The 20177-nt window shown below is 45.7% G+C and overlaps 1 protein-coding gene across 1 annotated transcript in view; it reads right to left on the bottom strand.

Annotated features, from left to right (window-relative positions):
- mfr (misfire) overlaps positions 1-20177 on the bottom strand; it is a 426204-nt gene that overhangs the window by 229370 nt on the left and 176657 nt on the right. Inside the window, exon 14 of the mRNA XM_067152717.2 lies at positions 19132-19293. Coding sequence (XP_067008818.2) covers positions 19132-19293 — 162 coding nt within the window. The remainder of the gene's footprint in view (positions 1-19131; positions 19294-20177) is intronic.

The following is a 20177-nucleotide window of genomic DNA, read 5'->3' as shown; positions in this document are numbered from 1 at the left end:
AGACTAGCTCAAGCAAAGAAGACTGTTTGTTCTGTGAGATCAGTTAGTGTAACCTCTTTGATTATTGTTACTCCTTAGATTTGTCTTTCGAGGGCTTTGGAATAAGCAAAGAAACGCACTTCAAGAGAGTAGATTGTCATCTTTTATTGTTTTACAAAGATAAACTACGAATCATTGTACGCTGCTAAATCTAAATAAGTACATATTGACATTGTAAGTATTCAAGAGTGTTTAGTAGCGAGAATAAAGGTAGTTTCTTCCCCACATTTTGGCGACCGTGACAGGACAAGGCTTAAAATTGCAATGGATAAGGTAACGAAAGTTCGTGCGGTTCATCGACGTGCATATACGCGGATTTACAATAAGATCGTCAACAACTTAGAGAGTGAAGAAACAGATCTGTTGTCATTGAAGCGGACTTAAATTTACTGCAGGAGAAATATCAAGAACTACGGACACTGGACCAGTAGATATTCGATTTGATGTTGGAGCAAGATATGGATGAGGATGACCTAGAGAAAGAGGTTAGTGCCACTGATGATTAAGGTAGCTGCTATGTTAAAAGAGAGAGAGCAGCAGAATACTATCAGTGAAAGTGACCCAAGTCTTGACTCATTTCCTCAAAGAATGTATAGGCTTCCACTTCTAGAACTTAAAAAATTCAGTGGTGAACCGAAGGACTGGTTACAGTTTTGGGCCCAGTTTGGAAAAATTGATGAAGATACCAGTTTAGATCCCTCGGATAAGTTCCAGTATCTTATTCAAGCCACTACTGAAGGCTCTCGTGCCAGAGAAGTGGTCAGTAGTTATCCTGCTACTTCTGAGAACTACCCTAAGGCTGTGGAAGCATTAAAGTCCCGTTTTGGGAGAGAGGATGTACTAGTTGAAGTATATGTTAGAGAGTTGCTTAGGCTAGTATTGCAAGCTAGTAACCCATCCTCTGGCATGACCTTATGCTCGTTATATGACCGGCTTGAAAGTTAATTAAGGGCTCTGGAAACTTTAAAGTTTACCACGGATAGGTGTGAAGCAATGCTTTTTCCTCTCATGGAGTCGTGTTTGCCTGAAGAACTTCTACGAGCATGGCAACGATCTCTAGCTTCACATCAACAGGGCGAGGACTCAGGAAAGGCTCGGCTGAAACAACTCATGGACTTTTCAAGTTCTGAGGTCGAAAATGAACAGAGAATTTCTATGGCAATGGCTGGTTTCGGTCTCAGGGATGCTGATAGATCTAGATCGAAAGTCACAAAGCCTACAGCAAAAGGTGCAGTGAGGCAATCCACATTTGTTTCAAATGATATTCCCACTGCTGCAGGGCTGCTCACCGCCTCTAAAGAAGAGAGGAAATGCCTATTTTGTTCTTCTGGTCACAGTTCTCAAGATTGTATTAAAGCTCGGGACTTGTCCTTACTAGAAAGACGACAAGTAGTGGATAAAAAATAGGGCATGTTTCTGCTGTCTGCGAGTTGGGCACCTAGCTAAGAGATGTAAAAAACGCCCCAAATGTGTCATTTGTGGAAAGGGCCTCGTCTTTATTATTATTATTATTATTATTATTATTATTATTATTATTATTATTATTATTATTATTTTGGATCACTGGCCGAGCAACTTCATCCCCTTTGCCAGATCACTCTTGTCCACACATTAATGCAAAATGCCTAATGGCTTCGGCTGAGTCGACTAATTCTGCTTCCCAAGGCTCAGCCCCTGGCAAAAAGGTCGTAAATTCAGGGAACGTTCAATTTGCAAATCCACCTTTTGAATGCCCCAAAGAGTGTCTTAGGATTGCGGCGGATACCCCCGCACCTGTTCCTTTTCTTAAGATTGAGTTAAATAACGAGCCTATAACCGCTCTATTAGATTCAGGCAGTGTTTGTTCAATTATTTCGGACCAATGGTATTCAAAATTGAAGTCTGTTTGTAAATTACCTGACTATGGCTCATCTACTGTTCAATATGTTTCGGCTAATTCATCTCCATTAGAAATTCTAGGTTCTGTACAGGTTAAAATTCGTATTTTTAAATTTACATGGAAAACCAAACTGTTTGTGGCTAAGCACTTGTCTTGCCCCATTATATTGGGAGCTGACTTCATTTCTTACACTGGTCTTGTGCTCGATCTCCAGAGTAGGTCGTGCACATTCAAATTTGCGTCCAATTGTAAAATTCCCTTGTTAAAGTGTAATTCTGTATCATGTTCATCTATTTCGCCTACCCAGGATGAGATGTTGTTAGACCTTAGACATCTACCTGAGGAGCAGGCTGATAGTATTCGTAAATTATGTCAGTCATTTCCAGAGGTGTTCTCTGATACTCTTGGTGTTACTGACCTTATTGAATACAAAATTGAGGTCACGGATTCGATTCCTGTCCGTTTTCCACCTTATAGGCTATCTCCACCAAAAATGAAGGCTCTGAAAGAAATCATCGATCAGATGTTGAAGGATGGTATTATTAGACCCTCTAAGTCGGCGTATTCTTCACCTATTTTTCTAGTCCCGAAACCCCAAGGAGGCTTCAGGCCTGTCATTGATTATAGGGCTCTCAATCGGAAGGTGGTGTTGCAATCTGTGCCCCTTCCTGACCTTCATTCTTGTTTTTCATGGTTTCGTAAGGCCAAGTTCTTTACTATCTTGGACTTGAATCAGGCCTATAATCAAATTCCCCTTGCCGAAGAGTCTAAACATCTTACAGCGTTTGCCACGGACTGGAACTTATACGAATACAACCGCGTGCCTTTCGGGCTCCCCACGGGAGCAGCTGTACTCACTAGGCTGCTAGATAGGGTCTTCTCCGACATCAAATTTGAGTATTTGTATCACTACTTGGATGATGTCGTCGTATTTTCGGAGACCTTTGAAGAACATCTAGATCATCTGCGAGAAGTTCTCAATCGCCTTCGTAAAGCTGGGTTAACTGTCAAGTTGTCCAAGGTTGCCTTTGCTAAGCCCTCTATGTCATTCCTAGGGCATATTGTGTCACCTGATGGTGTTGCCGTCGATCATTCTAGAACACAGGCCATCCGTGATTTTAAACCTCCCAAGGACATTAAAGGTATCGCCAGGTTCATTGGTATGGTGAATTTCTTCAGGAAGTTTATTCCTAACTTCGCTAATAGAGCGGCGCCCTTAAACCTTCTTCGTAGGAAAGGCATCAAATTCGAGTGGGGACCTTCTCAACAAGCCGCTTTTGAAGATCTTAAATTAGCTCTCTGTAATGCCCCTGTACTTGCTATGCCTGATTTCTCGAAGAAATTCATCGTCCAAACCGACGCGTCGTCGTCAGCAGTAGCTGCAGTCCTTCTTCAAGAGACTGAACTAGGGAGGCGGCCCATCGCCTATGCATCTAGGACTCTATGGGCTCAAGAAGCCAAGTATTCTATCTATGAGCTCGAAGGTTTGGCAGTCTTATTTGTCTTAGAAAAGTTCCGTCTCTATCTTGAACATGTCAAATTCGACCTGGAGACAGATAATCAAGCCTTAAGCTGGGTCTTAGGTAGGCCGCGTCGTACTGGTCGTATAGCCCGTTGGGCCATCCGTATTTCTGCCTTCCTATTCGATGTCCGGCATATCAGAGGTACCGAAAATGTTGTTGCTGATGGACTCAGCCGTATGTTTTCCAACGACGTTGAGAACCATGAACCGGTCGATAGTTCATCTCCTCCCGAGTCCATGCTATCTGATGTTAATGCCATCTTAACAGATGCTCCCATGCTCTTTAGGGATATCGAGAAATACCAACGTGAAGATCCGTCGCTGGCTCCGATAATGGAAACCCTTTCTTCTGGGGAACATGTTGTCCCTTATGTTCTGAGGAATGGTGTTCTATGTTGCCCTTCGAGGCATGATAAGATGATGAAGGTTGTCGTTCCAGCTGTTCTTGTGCCTATGATCTTCAAATACTATCATGAGACCCCATTAGGGGGGCATCTTGGAATCTTTAAAACTCGTGAAAAGATTCGTGAAAGGTTCATCTGGAAGGGTATGGACGGTGAAATCCGTGAACTTGTAAAAGCTTGTAAATCTTGTTTGCTCAGTAAACCAACAATGTCCACCAAGGTAGGCCTTCTGTCTTCGCATCAAGCGTCGCGCCCCATGGAACGCCTGTATATTGATTATGTAGGACCCTTCCCCCAGTCAAAGGGAAATGCCAACAAGTTCATCTTTGTATGCGTAGATGGTTTCACAAGATTTTCCTGGTTATTTCCGACTAAGCTGGCTACCGCTCAGTCCACCATTACTTGCTTAAATTCTATTTTTGCCTCTTTTGGTCCGTGCCAATATATTGTGTCTGATAATGCTAAGGCGTTCACATCAAATCTTTTTCGTAAATTCTGTTTTGACTTGTCCATCTCTCATGTAACTACTTCTGTTTATTACCCTCAACCATCTCTGGCTGAACGGGTTAACCGTAATCTTAGGTCCGCGCTTATTGCCTATCATCATGAAGATCATTCCAGGTGGGACACGTCCCTGCATTGGTTAGCTTTTGCTTTGAATTCGGCGGTTCATGAATCACATAAATTTACTCCAGCCTCTTTGATGTTCAAGTTTGTTCCCAACACGCCGCTCTCTAACCTCTGGTCTCTGAGTGACATTCTACCTGAGACAATAGATCCGGACAACATTAAAGATCTTTGGAAGAAGGCTAAAGCCAATCTTAAAGTGTCTCATGAAAAGGTTAGGGAAAGGTATGATCGTGGACGGAGACCCACCCCTTTGAAGGTAGGTGACCAAGTAATGGTCAAGAATTTTGTTCCCGCGGGCAAGCTTGCCCCCAGATTCCATGGGCCGTGTGTCATTCTCGATTTCCTTACGCCCGTTACGTTGTTATTAAGCAATCCAGCCACCGAGAGGATATTTAGGGTTCACCTGTCCCAGGTGAAACCGGTGTAATTTCTGTGTTAACTTGCTTCATATTATTTTGAAAGGAATATGAAGGTTATATTTTTTTTTGAGTTTTCACTTTTAAGGCATTCTGCCCCTTCTACAAGATTTTGTTTTATATGTAAGCATTTTTGTGAAACCTGCCCCGAACCATTAAACTGCCATCCTGTCCTTGCCACGGCCATTACCACGCTCCCGTCTCCTGCTCCACTCTACACAGTGGCTTAATTAATGCCATGGATATCTGCACGCCGCTGGCCCCTCAACCTCTCCACAAGCCTGTGCCCTCAAAAAAAGATGATGGTCCAACAAATTCTGCCGCCTAGTTTTAATGTTTCAGTGCCCCCGCAGCCGCGCGGCGCCGTGCCGCGACTGGGCTAGAGGAAGGGCCCCCTCGACCCCAGCGAGGACGACATGTGCACGGCGAGCCGGAGCTCTCCTCCCGGCCAAGGCTGATGTGCGGCGCACGACCTGCTACTTGCCCGCAGCCTGTATATGTTCACCGCGGGCGCGGCGTGCTTCAACACCCCTGCTCCCCTCATAGTGCGGGCGAGCGGTATCTCAGGGTACTTGTGGGGTCCGAGCGGCCGCCTTTGGACGCAAGCTGCAACTGCCGGTCTGGCCATCCAACTTAATCAACATCAACTACATGGACAGTTACTATCAGCAATTACTACACTTGGGAATTCAACAGCAATATTTGGTGGACCTTACAAAATTTTTCATCACTTTCAAGTATTAAAAGTTTATCTTCTGAATTCAACTTCTACAAACATAAAGACTTTACTTCACCAGTCACAACAAAAATTTTGAAACTGAATCAAACCACATTAAGGAAATTTTATAAATACTTCTGCAATTAATCTCCATATCAACATCAAAACTTGGACCTGGTTTTCAAACAAATTTCATGTGTCACCCCTGGAGGAACTTTTGGGGGTGGGGGGAGGTCTGTACCGGGCGGTACACCTCCACGCCGCTAATTCAAAATGTGCGCCAGTAGAAACTCCTCTGCTGGAGGAAGTCTGAACTTTATCGACGGTATTAATTTTCAAGTTTCTCAGAAGATGTCACTACCTGGAAATTTTGGAGTTTTTGAACTGTGTCATTTTCGATGTATTTTTGTTTTGCTTGTAGTAAGAAGTGTGAACTTTCTCTTCTAGAGGACACTACTGAAGATCAACAATAGTGCACCTTAGCGCGGAGTGAAAGAACTGTTTTGTTTTGGAGAAAATTTAATTTCAAAAGTTTGTTCTTTGCTAAATTTCTTTCAGTCATTGTTTAAGTTGGCAATATTAACCCTTTCTTTCCCCTTGTTTTGAATTTAGCCAATCCCGAATTTCTCGAATTAATTTTCAACCAATAATAGGCTTCTTCTTCGTATGGTGTAGGGGGTTTCTTGATGAACCAATAAAATCCTTGTGGGAGGGTGTTCTCATTCCTGAAACGCCTCGAACTTTCCGCGAGAGTATATAAACTGCTGATTTTAGGGTCTCTGCGCCACTTCTGTTCCATCTTTCAGTGTGTAAAGTACATAGCAGGGGGCGGGAAGCGCCTCTTTTCTTCGGCAGCGGTCAACAACAAGGTAATGACCAATTAATAACTTCTTTTGTTGCTAGCTCAGCAGTTTAACTCTCGGGGCGGGTCCGAAGCGTTTCTATCATGTAACCTTTTCCTAAAATGTAACTACTCTTAGCATCTGTTATCTTTTAAAGCTGCATATCGGGATAGAGAGTGCTTAACCCTCTCGAGCTCCCAATCATATTGTTTTGAGGTGAACTTATTTTTCTCAACCTATTCTTCGTTAACGTAAAGCAAATTGTTCTTTTCTAAAGTCACCTCAGTAGTATGGGATTAGCCCTTGCATTAGTGGCCTAGAGCCAAATTAGGGTTTGAAACAAATAAATTAGGAGTGCAGATCGCCTCCTCTCAAATTGTTATTTTAGAGGTCATGTAATTAACCTTTTTCATTTAATAGACCTCAGTACCTCAGTAGGTTGGGTAGGTTACCCCTGTGTCTATGTCCTGAGAGGACAACTTGAAGGTGGAGTTTGGTGTGGCCTTTGAGAGGCCTAAAGGTTGAGAGCGTGTGGCTCTTTCTTGAAAATTGAGTGTTGTATGCCTCGAGGAGGCTTTTCTGTGTAATTTGGAGCAAGTGCTCCTGAACATGAATGGGGTTTTCTGCCCCTCTGGTAAAACTTATTTTTGGAGTAAAATTGGGCTAATTGCCCTAGAAGTGTGAATTCAGGGCTCGAAGCCCAAATACTGTAAATACTGTAATTGCTCCTTTTGTTGCCTTGCTACTCTGTACCTGCCGTACTTGTTTTATTTCTTAATTTTGAAGAGAAAATATAACCTTGTTAAATTTTACATTAACTTTGATTCCGTAGTTTGAGACCCGTTCAAGCCCGCACCTTCTTTCACCTCTACCTACCGCTAAAACACGGTAACACATACCATTGCCATTCTGACGTGCTTGGACAACGGAAGATCTGCGGACGAATTGCTCCTGTTTTAGATGGCCCTTGGATATAGAAACTTGCTTCGTAAAATATAGAGTTAAGTGATGTTGGCTCTTCGGCAGATATTGGGATTTTAGTTGGAGCTGATTTTGCTGGCAAATTTTGGACTGGTAGACGAGTAAAATTGAGTTCAGGACTGGTAGCAATGGAGACAATTCTTGGCTGGACATTGACAGGGAAAATTCCCGACATCACACCCAGTAATGAGAATCTAGCCATGGTGTTATCTAGCATGTTAACCAAAGAAGCCACCATCACAGATTTGTGGACAAGAGGTACTTTAGGGATTAGTGATCCATCTGAGAAACTCAGTAGATCTGAGATTGAGTCTACTACACAGCAACATTTCCTTGCTACAGTATCATTCAGTAAAGAAGAGAGTTTTGAAGTTCACCTTCCATGGGTTGAGAACCATCCCCCACTGCCTGATAATTACCAATTATCACTGAAGAGACTGATGTCTACTGTTAAGAGATTGAAGACTGAAGGTTACTATGATGCTTATCAGGAAGTACTAGATGATTGGCTGAGGGAAGGGATGCTAGAAGAGGCGCCTCCTCAGGAAATTGATGTTCATTGCCACTATTTGCCTCATCGTCACGTTGTGAAACCTGGATCAACAACACCAGTGCGCCCCGTATTCGATGCCTCTTCTAAAGAAAATAAACCGCCCAGCCTCAATCAATGTCTTGAGAAAGGCCCTAATTTAATTGAGAAAATACCTTCTGTGTTGGCACGTTTCCGGCTGAAGAAAGTGGGAGTTGTTGGAGACATAAGAAGAGATTTTCTCCAGATCAACATTCGCGAGAGAGACAGAAACTTTTTGAGATTCTTGTGGTTAGACAGAAATGGAAGTCTCAAGACATACAGACATTGTCGTGTTGTATTTGGAATCTCTCCAAGTCTTTTTCTATTAGAATCATGCATCAGACTTCACCTTGAAAATACATTAGTACTGTGTGAGGAAGGGAAGTCACCCTGGTCCAAATCATTTGTGGAGCTTCTTACCCATAGCTTCTATGTTGATAATTGCCTTGCCAGTTTGGACTATGAAGAACAAGCTAAACAGTTTATTGATGTAGCTTCAGGTGTCATGAGGGAACGGCAATTTTGTCTTCGAGGGTGGGAGTTGACCGGAAGTAATGACGTTTCCGGACCTACCAATTTGTTAGGACTCTTATGGAACAAGTAGGACGATTTCATAGCAATCAACATAGATAACCTTCATTCGATTAGCTTCGAGAAAATAACAAAGAAAGTTATTTAGAGTGCTGCCCATAGAATTTTTGATCCGGTGGGTGTCACATGTAGTGTAGCATTAATACCAACATCGCTTCTCGGCCTCTTGGCTAAGATCAAAGTGTGAGACTCCTGAGCGGCCCGGGTGGTCCAGTGGTGTGCCGGCCCGGGTGGTTTAGGGGACGAGTGTAATTGAGTGTGTGAGTGGAAGTGATAGAAGGAGCGTGTTTCCTAGGCGGCTCGGGTGGCTGAGTGGTGTGCCGGCCCGGGTAGCTTAGGGGGCAGAACACGATTGAGTGCGTACTTGAGAGGGAGAGGAAGGGAAGTGTGTATCTGAGAACGAGTGAGTACCTAGGCGGCCCCGGTGGTCCAGTGGTGCGACGGCCCGTGTGGCTTAGGTGATCGAGTGCGAGCGAGTGTGCGGGAGTGGGAGCGGGTGTACATCGGAGTGTGAGTGAGGACCCCCAGGCGGTCCGGGTGGTATAGTGGTGTGCCGGCCCGGGTGGCTTGGTGGTCAAGCGTGAACACGTGTGCGTGGGAGTGCGATTGTGTATTTGTGTGTCGGGTACAAGCGGCCCGTGTAGTTCAGTGGTCGAGCGCGAGTGTGATCTAGCGTCGCAGAGTGGGAGTTGACTGAGTTGCCAGTGCGGGTGAGTGTTAGTGAGCGAACGGACGGTATGGACGGTGGTAGGATGAGTGCTGCTTCTGACTCGGGTGAGTGCTCGGGTGTGGCCGGTGCGGGGGCGTCCCCCAGCCTGTCTGGCAGGCTTAGCCACCGAGCTTCTACCCCTGTTCCCCCCCCCCCCGGGTCTGAATGCCGACGCTACTGTATTTCTACCTGTTGCAGGCGCGGAATCATTCGTCGGCACCCAGCTGCACATCCGGCTACCCTATACTTCGGGGAAATGGTCATGCCCGTCCTGCACTGTACCGCAAAAGACCTTCAAACGCTACGAGGACCTGGTGAAGCATGTAAAGAATTTCACGTGGTGCCGGGAGGATCCTTAGATGTGATATTTGAATGTTGCGACCAGACGTTCAGAACATCAGAGAACAGGTACGCCAAGAAACTGGTGAATAAGCACTGGGAGGCAGAGCACCCAGAGGAACCCATAACATCAGATGCTCCAACGAGATGCCGCCTCATCATCCACGGCGACACCAGCGAGAACCAAGCGACGCCTGGTACCCCTCCTCGCAGAAGCCTCCTGTCTACTCTGAGAAGGATCCTCACACCCCCACGTCCTTCCCAGCGAGTCCTTACCACAACTGGTCCACCACCCCCGGGCTCACCTGCGACTAATGAAGACCCAGTCAACCTTCCAGTGCAACCAACACCCAGTGTCAACCTACGAGAGGTGCCAACGGTGAACGACGACGCAACCCGCCGCCGAGATGTAGGCCGCCCTACCACCTGCAGCGGCACTGAACGCCAACCGGCGACGCCTGGATCCCCTCTCCTGAGTGCATCCTTCCCCCACAGTCACTCTACAGTCCTTCCGAACCTTTCCTCAACCCCGATAGTCCCAACCACAGCCTCCCCAACACCCCCAGGCTCTGCACTAGCGGAAGAGGTACAGGACGACCTGCCCGAGCACCACATCCCTACGGATCGGCACATCAATAGAACACCGTACGATCCTACCGGAGCAAGTGCCCGAGGTACGGAAGACCCAATCCAGGACGAGCCGCGGAACACCACTGGCCAACCCAGAACCAACACCGGCGACGCCATGAGCTACACTCCGACACCACCGAGTGAGCCCCACCGAACTGTACCCTCGATGACCACGAGGACGAAGACGCCCCTGAATGACGTAAATTCTAGCGGCCCCCAAGGAGAAGTAATTGAGCCTCAACACGCTCCGGATACCGAAGACGGCGCCCTACCAGCAGCTGGCAACCACGAACTCAGCCAGTTCCAGACTGAATGGCTGGAAAGAATAAAATCTATAGATGAGTGGGAGGTTTTCGAGCAGACCTGCGCCGAACTCACTGAAGCTGTTCGTAGAAGGGTAGATGATCAACGAACAACTACGAACGCGCAGAAGAGGGTCGAGGATCCAAACAGGCGACCTCGAAACCGACCACCCCAGCGCCGACGCCGAGGGATCCCTCAGTACGACGCCGAGGAGGCCGCTAGAATTCAGAAACTGTACCGCGTGGATCGGAGGAAGGCAATGAGGCAGATCCTCCAGCAAGAATCCCCCTTCTGTTTGGCCCCCAAAGAAGAGCTGGAAACGCACTTCGAGGGAGTCCACCGGGCCAGGGATGGATGTACGACCGACCCAGCAACAGAGATCCCGAGACTACCGACAATTGAGGACCCCGTCAGCATCGATGAAATCACCCCAGAGGAAGTCGCTGCTCGACTCATGAAGGCTCCGAACACCGCGCCGGGACCTGACTCCCTATCATACAACAACTGGAGGCGGGTCGATAAGAACGGAGTCCTCCTCGCCGCAGTATTCAACGTCTGCCTTCGGTTTTCTCGGGTACCATCGTCCTGGAAGGAGAGCCGAACTGTGCTCATCTTCAAGAAGGGTAATCAGGACGATCTCTCCAACTGGCGACCGATAGCTCTCTCCAACACCATTGGGAAAGTCTACTGCGCCATTCTTGCTGCCAGGCTGGGAAAACTCGCGGCGGGGAATAACATCATCTCCCCGCAACAGAAGGGGTTCATGCCTACGGAGGGCTGCCTGGAACACAACTTTGTCCTTCAGGAGATCTTGGTGGACGCCAGACGCTCCGGAAGAGAGGTGGTGATCGTCTGGCTAGATCTAGCCAACGCCTTTGGTTCTGTACCCCACTCTACCATCCTGCGGGCTCTACAGGACATTCAGGCAGGTACTCACTACTACGACATCATAAAGGACCTTTACACGCACAGCTCCACCAGAATCCGATCCACCGCGGGAGACACAAAGCCCATCCCCTTCAACGCAGGGGTGCGGCAGGGCTGCCCACTTTCTCCACTGCTATTCAACCTAGTCATGGAGTACCTCCTGCGGACGGCTACGGCGACCTGCGACACCGACGGCTATAGCGTCATGGGCCACGCTACCTCCATCTTAGCATTCGCAGACGACATTGCCCTAGTGGCAAAGTCAGAAGCTAGCATGAAGAGGCTCCTTGAGAAGATGGGCAGCACGGCGAACTGGCTGGGCCTGCGGTTCAAACCGCAAAAATGCGCGTCTCTACACATCAGGAAGAAGACTACTCTCAACACTGAGTACTGTATCTCCGGGGGACCGATGAAGATTCTCCGTGATGGTGAGCCCTATCAACACCTTGGGGTGCCCACGGGAATGAGAGTAGATCAGACGCCTAACGACGCCATTGAGCGAATTGAACGGGAGGTCGACGCCATCTTCGACAGCCTCCTAGCTCCGTGGCAGAAGCTGGACGCTGTGCGGACGTTCTCTGTCCCACGGCTAGAGTTTACCCTGCGGACTTCGAGGGTGAAGAAGACTACGTTCAAGAGACTGGACCAGAAAATCAAGTCCGGCGCTAAAGCTGCCCTGAGCCTCCCACAACGTGCTAGCGCGGAAGTGGTCTATCTCCCGATGCGCCAAGGGGGCGCAGGTCTTCCTCCGCTGGCTGATATCTCGGATCTTGCAGTCATCAACCACGGCTTCAGACTGCTGACCTCACCAGATGCCAGCATAGCATCGCTGGCGCAGGAGGGACTACGAGTCGCCGTGAAGAAGAGGATCCTTCGGGATCCGACACCGTGGGACATGGCCACATATCTCTCCGGGTCCATGGAACAACCATTTGGCAGGGACTCGGGAGACGTAGGGACACTGTGGTCTCACGTCAGATCGGCGACAAGAAGACTCCAAGCTAGGACACCGGGCATCCAATGGGATGGGCTGAGACACTACGGAGGTGGGAACTCCACCTACCCCACCCAGAGCTTAATGAAAGCACCGCTGATCTGGGATCGCGCCGTGACATGGCGAAACTTCTGCGCAACTGCTTGACGGAGCACTACAAGCACCGGCTCCTCAACAAACCTGACCAGGGCAAGGTTTTCCTCGCTTCCTCCCGGAATGTACCGTCAAACCACTTTCTCCAGTCCGGGAGGTACACCAGGTTTGCCGACTGGCGGTTCATACACCGAGCACGACTGGGAGTGCTCCCTCTCAACGGTTGCAGAAGATGGAATACTGGGAACAACGACCGTCGTTGCCGCAAGTGTGGCAATCCTGAAGAGACGACGGCCCACGTTCTCAACCATTGTCACCCACACCTCGTCACCATCCAGAGGCGGCACGACGATCCTAGACCGCCTTGCCAACGGAGTACAGGGGCGCTCAGGAAAAACCAACGGGTCCCCTTCGAACAACTCATAGGGGCCCACGGAAGCTCAAACCCTCAGTGAGGAGATGAAATCCCTAGGGCCAGATCTCGTCGTCATTAACAACAGCAACAAGGCAATCACGATCGTCGACGCCCCCTTTGAGGATGGTTACGAATCTCTGCAGAAGGCTCGCAATGCCAAGATATCTAAATACGAGCCATCTGCAAACATTCTCCGAGGCGCTGGCTACAGTGTTTACCTGGACGCATTCGTGGTGGGCTCACTCGGGACTTGGGACAATGCCAACGTGAACGTCCTCCGCCGCTTGGGCATCGCCAAAAGCTATGGCAAAGTCATGGCCAACCTGTGTACCTCGGACGCCATCAGGTGGTCGAGAGACCTATACATTGAACATATCACAGGTTATCGCCAGTACATCTAGGCGACTGGGGTGTAGTGCAGGTACCCGAGTGCGAGTGCTAAGTGTTAGTGAACTATGAGTGATAGTGAGTGCCTGGGTGACTATTGACAGTGTACAGTGATCAGTGAATGTGTTTGTATATATTCCCATAATCCTATTTATTGTAGCATTGTATTAATGTAAATATTGTAGGTGCGTGCATGCGAGAGTGGTTGAGGGTAAGTGTGGTGCGTATCAGTGAGAGAATCTAAGAACGAATGAGAGAGTGTCAGACCTGGCTGCATGAACTGTATAAATGTCTGCGTGCAAGCTCGTTATTTTGCCATGTTCACAAGCGATAATTTAATTTGTAGTACTACTATTTGTATTGTGCATTATAGGTATGTGTGGGATAATGAATGAGGGATGGCATCGTTGTCGTGACCATGTCCCAACAGTTCAGGCCGACTGTCAGTGCTCTGGAAGTGTCCAACTAACCGGTATTAGGTAACTTGTGGGCGGGACCCTCCTCCTAACCCTCTCCCACTAGGCCTGTAAAGGGATCACGGGGTATGCGGAGGGGAGAACGTTGGACCACTTCCAGAAGCCTGTTAGCTAGTCCCCACCACCGTACATGTGCTCCTTAAGGCACCGATGCCACCCCAGAATGAATGATAGTGAATGACCACGAGTGAAAGTGACGAGCGCCTAGTTCCGGGGTAACCCCAACTATCTAATACTGTATATACTTACATGTAAATTGCGAACCACTCATTAAGTGTAAGGAAAACATACTATGTATAACACCAGCAAACTACGAATATTCAATTGAACACTGCGTATGGACACCAGTATTGTACTGTTTGTACTATACTGTACATATATTTAAACACTTATGTAATCTACCAGCTTGTAACCTGTATATAGCCATCTTGCGAACTTGTACTGTATTTTTGAAAATATTTAATAAAAAAACATTAATACCAACATTGATGCTTCAACAGATTTGGAGGGAAGGTTTGACATGGGATGAAGAAGTCAATGAAGAAATCAAAATGAAATTCTAGAGTTGGCTTGAAGAAATTCCTCTTTTAGCTCAAGTTAATATTCCTCGTTGGTTGTCTAACTGCAACAGCCCAAACGACTCCTGGACACTTCACATTTTTTTAGATGCCTGTCAGACGTCATATGCAGCGGCTGTAATCCTCCGTGTTGAGCAAGGGGGTGAAGTGAGTGTTCACTCGGTGGCTGGCAAGTCAAGAGTTGCACCAACTGGAAAATCAGGCAAGGGATTGACCATTCCCAGCTTAGAACTTTTAGCAGCTTCAATAGGAACGAGATTATATGCAACGATTGTAAAGGAGTATTGTATTCCCGATATTAAGGCAAATTTTGGACAGATGCTTCAACTGTTCTCGCTTGGATTCAGCGAAGTGAAGCATGGGATGCTTTTGTCAAGAACCGGATTAAAGAGATACGAGAACTGTCAGTTGGTTGTGAATGGCGACATGTTCCTGGAAAAGAAAACCCATCAGATCTTCCATCACACGGATGTTCTGTGAAGAAGTTGATACAACGCCGTTGGTGGGAGGGGCCTGGTTGGTTGAAAGAAAATCCAGACTGCTGGCCACAAAATGACTTTTCTTATAATGAGGAAGAGATAAATTCGGAGAGAAGGAAGAATGTCGTTTCATTGATATCAAGTAATTCAGAAGACATCAGTAAAGATTGGTATTACCGACACTTTTCTCAGTACAAGAAAATTGTAAGGATGGTAGGCTGGATGTTGCGCTTTCTGACCAACTGTCGCATCAGCAAAGCTCAACGCAGACATCGTGACCTGACAAGTGAGAAATTTGTCACGGCAGAAAGGAAGATTTTACGGTGGGTGCAGGTGGAAGTGTTCATAGATGTTTTCAATTCCAAACTAAAGAGCTTACTACCATTTGTTGACGAATAAGGATTGATTCGTTTGATGACCAAGATATCTAACCGGGATGATGTCAGGGACTTTTGTCATCCCATTGTGCTCCCAAAAGCTGATCACCCAGTCGTTCAGCGACTGATTATGGACGCCCATCTTAGCGACTGTCATGCTGGTACTCAGATGCTTTTGTCAATTCTGAGGCAACAGTATTGGATTCTAGGAGGTAGACAAAGAATTAGAGCTGTTATTAACTCCTGCATGATTTGTAAACGTCACAGTTCAAAGAGGTTGGCAGCTCATCCTTCACCATTACTTGAGAGTGAAGTGCGCGACGCAAGCATTTTTGAAGTTACTGCAGTTGATTTTGCTGGTCCTCTCTACATCAAAGCCGATGATAGAACCTCGAAGAAGGCATGGGTTTGCTTATTCACTTGCGGAGTTTACCGTGCAGTTCGATTGGAACTGGTGTCTTCGTTATCCACAGACAGCTTTCTACAAGCTTTCAGACGTTTCTGCAGCAAACAAGGAAGACCTGTCATTGTCTACAGTGACCAGGGAACAAATTTTGTTGGGTTTAAGAACTCCTGTCACAAGCTGGACTGGAATGCAATCTCACAATACAGTTCAGCGCGGAAGATAGATTGGCGTTTTAATCCTCCAGCTTCGCCATGGTGGTAAGGTTGGTGGGAACGACTAGTAGGAATGCTCAAAACTCTTCTCCGTCGAGTGCTTGGTCGATCATCTGTCAACTATGAAGCGATGCAAACAATCCTCTGTGACTGCGAAACCGTCATAAATTCTCGGCCATTAACCTATTTGTCTGTCAACCCATCAGATCTGGCTACTCTAATTCCAAACATGTTTCTACACGACATAGAAGAAGTAGCAGTACCTGAGTATGACCTGTTCGAAGCAACTGATCTTCGGAAAAGGCTGCAGTATTGCCATCAGCTGAAAAAGAATCTTAGAGAAAGATTTCGTACTGAGTATTTAGGTCAGTTGAAGTTATTTGCCAGCAAGGATAAGCCACATAATCTCAAACTGGGAGAAATTGTTTTGGTTGGCAATGATGACACTAGAAGAATGGATTGGCCATTGGGACGAGTTGTTGAGCTTGTTAAGGGAAAGGATGGCAATGTTAGAGTAGTTCGTGCCGTCACTGCTTCAGGTGAGCTTAAAAGGCCAGTTCAAAGAATATACCCACTAGAACTCGAGTTTCGACCACCTGAGGATACCCAGGAAATCCGAAACCACCTAAGGAAAGACTTTGTTCCAAGTGAAGAAAATATAACTGATAATCACGAGGCTGGAGCATGTGACTCTTCTACTCCTCCTGAAGATGGTCCTCAAGTTTCAAAGCAGGCAGTGAAAATAACTCGTCTAGGACGATTGATTCACAAACCAAAAAAGTTAATTTTGTGATATGTGTCGATTAACGTATTTATTTGTGTTTATGTTATTGATTTTTATCATTTTGTAATTGTTTCAGGACTATATTTTATGAAAGTGGTAACGTGTAAGTCAATTCATGTTAACATTCATTTGAGTTACGTGGGAGGATGTTGTGTGAGATCAGTTAGTGTAACCTCTTTGATTCTTGTTACTCCTTATATTTGTTTTGCTAGGGCTTTGAAATAAGCAAAGAAACGCACTTCAAGAGAGTAGATTGTCATCTTTTGTTGTTTTACAAAGATGAACTACGAATCATTGTACGCTGCTAAATCTAAATAAGTATATACATATTGACATTGTAAGTATTCAAGAGTGTTTAGTAGCGAGAATAAAGGTAGTTTTTCCCACACTGTTCTTAAGAAAAGAAATTTGATCCCTTTGAACTTTGATATGAGAAAGAGACTTTTGAAGACTTTCGTCTGGAGTGTGACAGTGAATGGAAGTGAAACTAGCTCAGAAATAAAGGGAAAAATCTTTTGAAATGAGGTGTTACAGAATAATGTTGACGGTGAGATGGGTAGATATAATCATGAACGAAGAGATACTGAATTGAATGGGTGAGAGGAAAATGGTTTGTCTAAATTCAACCAGAAGAAGATATGGATTGGTAGGGCACATCTTAGGACACCTGCGATATTTTCAATTAGATTTTGAAGAACGGAAGAGGTAGACACGGCATGAATATGGCTGGCAGATTAGAGTACGCTAGGTGTAGGATGGCACAGGATAGGGTGCGCATGGACAGCTGTGGACTGATGACACAAACAACAACAACAACAACAACTTCCAACCGGGGAATGGAACATGCATACTGCCACATTCGAGACGAGTCGGCTCTTCTTAAGTGAGAGGTAGCATCCAAACCCCACGCAAGGATACAGCTGAGAGTGGAGTCCATGACTGTAAATAATTGAGGCGTTCTCTGCAATAACTCTGAAAACATTGGTAGTTGAAGTTTTGAGATAGCAGAATATGTTGTGCAGATGTGTGCTATAATAATGCTGTTTTCTCTTTCCATTTCTCAACCCCTTGACGCCGACCTCCATGGGTGGTGTAGACCCGCACAGGCCTAGCTTGTAAAGTTTTAAAGTTGCTGCCTTTCTTGTGTGTATGAATCAACCCAAATCAGTATTTCTTTTGTAAAGAGTTTGAAGTAGTCAGACCTCTTTCCGGTTGAGATCACTTAGGTTTACAATTCTGCTGCATTCCAGCGGATGTATGTTTCAATACAGGACGTTTCCTTACGTAGATTGACAGTATAAACTGCCATCTCTTCAGAAGTCCTATATTTCTTTCAATGCCTTGAAACCCCTCACGAATCGTATCTGCTTAACTCACTGTCAGTTGTGTGGTGCATAGTGCAGTTTGAATAAAAGAGCAGACAATAACAGCACTACACGAGGCTGAACTGTGCAAAGCGAGAGTGAATGGGAGGCCATGGTGCACGCCGTCCCATTAATCTGGGATTTGTGCTATATGAATCTTTGAACTATTGTTCCCGGTTTTTCTGCTCAAAGTTCCTGAGACAATGATTACCCTAGTTTTCATTGCATTGTGAATCAACTCAGGCAATTACAAGAACGTCACTTTCATTCCGCACAAAATGTGGAAGGTCTTTTCTCATTTACTACACTATAAGGTCAGTGTAAAGTTAATTAATGTAAAACACACTCTTTTGAGTCTCTACTGTAATTGTTTAAAAATAATCTGAGTTAAACTATTACAACAGCGAATTTTTAAAGAGATTGCTGCATTCTCGTAGTGCTCACATCTGAATCACCTCCATTGACTGAGTAAAGTGGCTCTTAAATGTTCCCCATCATTGAGAGATTAAAGACTTGCATAGACATAAAGATAATTCAATTAATCACCTTAACAAATCAACATTCATGAGCAGGAAAGTTCTCAAGGTAGAAGACGGAGGAAAGAAGAACTCGTCTCTCAGCTATGGTCAGCATGACGCGAAAGACTATTGAAAATGGAAGAGGTTCTTCACGGATAGGGAAGTGGTTAGAAATTTTGTTTCTGTTTGATATGGTTTATTCTCGAGCAGAAGTCCATATTAATGGCCTCAATGTCTCTTAAGGAGACACACTGAAACTTCTGCAGTAAAACTCCCAAATTGTATAGTGATGTCCTCACGTGAGGGACACAACAGAAACTTGATGATAATGTAGGCACTAAATTGTCCTACAATGGTACTTGAGGGAAAAAAGACAGCACCACACAAATATGAAGTGTTCAAGTATGTGTTTTAAGATTTCATTTAACAATCATGTTTTAAGATACCATTAATATATGTACAATTCTTCTTTTCCTGTGTAGAGAAATCTGAATTGAGAAGGGATTATACTTCAATGTGTGCGAGGAAAAGTGATCAACGTATTTACCTGCAGAAGCTCGAAAGTGGCCAGTAGTTCTCCCGCGTGGTCCGGCCCTCGTCGCAACTCGAACCACTCGAGCTGTGCCGGGAAATTAGGTTTGGCGTACGGTTCCGTGAGCAACTTCACGTGGGGCCTGGCTACAGCTCGTCCGATGAACTCCGACTTGCCCTGTACAAGATACGCTTGAGTCAGCATTCTGTAAGTAATATGTATATTCCTATGCATTTTCTGCATGCAAAGTCGTTTCTGATCCCATTCAGAAGCACAATAAGACATGTTACAGGTGCATATGATAATAAAACAGTTTTTCAATTCATTCTAATACTTATATTTGTAATATTTACGTATTGTTATGATATAAAGAAAGTCTAGTGCACTTAGGGAATAGCTCTGCTGAAAGCCTGTGCAAGCAGATTCTATGACATGCAGTGAAATATTGTGATATATTGCATCATGTGTATTCTGAAAGTTCTGCTGTGATTGAGGAAGCAAAGCGAAGTAAAGCTCCTCCCATTTTTGATGAGATATATCCAGAGTTTCTAGCTAGTTGGGTAAATAATACTCGTAAATTGTCTGCCACATTCTTCCATAATGTAATGATCACCACCAATTTATCACAATTTTCAAGGGGACCAAAGTAATGATAATGGAAGTCCAATAATCCGTCTCCTTAGCTGCTGTTACAAGCTCCTAGAAAGACTTAATCTCAATAGAATTTGATCAATTGTCCACCAAGTAGCCAGGATTCAGATTGCACAAGAGAAGTACAGCCTCAGTATACACACAGAGGATGGATTTCAGGAAAAACGTAAGACTACTACAGATTGTGTTGACTCTACAGCTAACCACAACACAGTCCAGAGAATATGACTCATGAGTACTACACCTTTCCAACCATCTACTCTCCTGTCATCGGCACCTATCTACTCATATAACTCTCGTTGGGCGATCATAATATCATACCTCGGCTGCAAAATGACCCAAAACTAAGATAACCATCATGTAAACGGGGGTCTCTCGCATGAATATGTACGATGGTCGGAGGTATACAT

Source organism: Anabrus simplex, chromosome 8 (genome assembly GCF_040414725.1).
Source record: "Anabrus simplex isolate iqAnaSimp1 chromosome 8, ASM4041472v1, whole genome shotgun sequence".
NCBI lineage: Eukaryota > Metazoa > Arthropoda > Insecta > Orthoptera > Tettigoniidae > Anabrus > Anabrus simplex.
The sequence above is the reverse complement of the archived record's forward strand: the minus strand, read 5'-3'. Positions and strand labels throughout refer to the sequence as shown.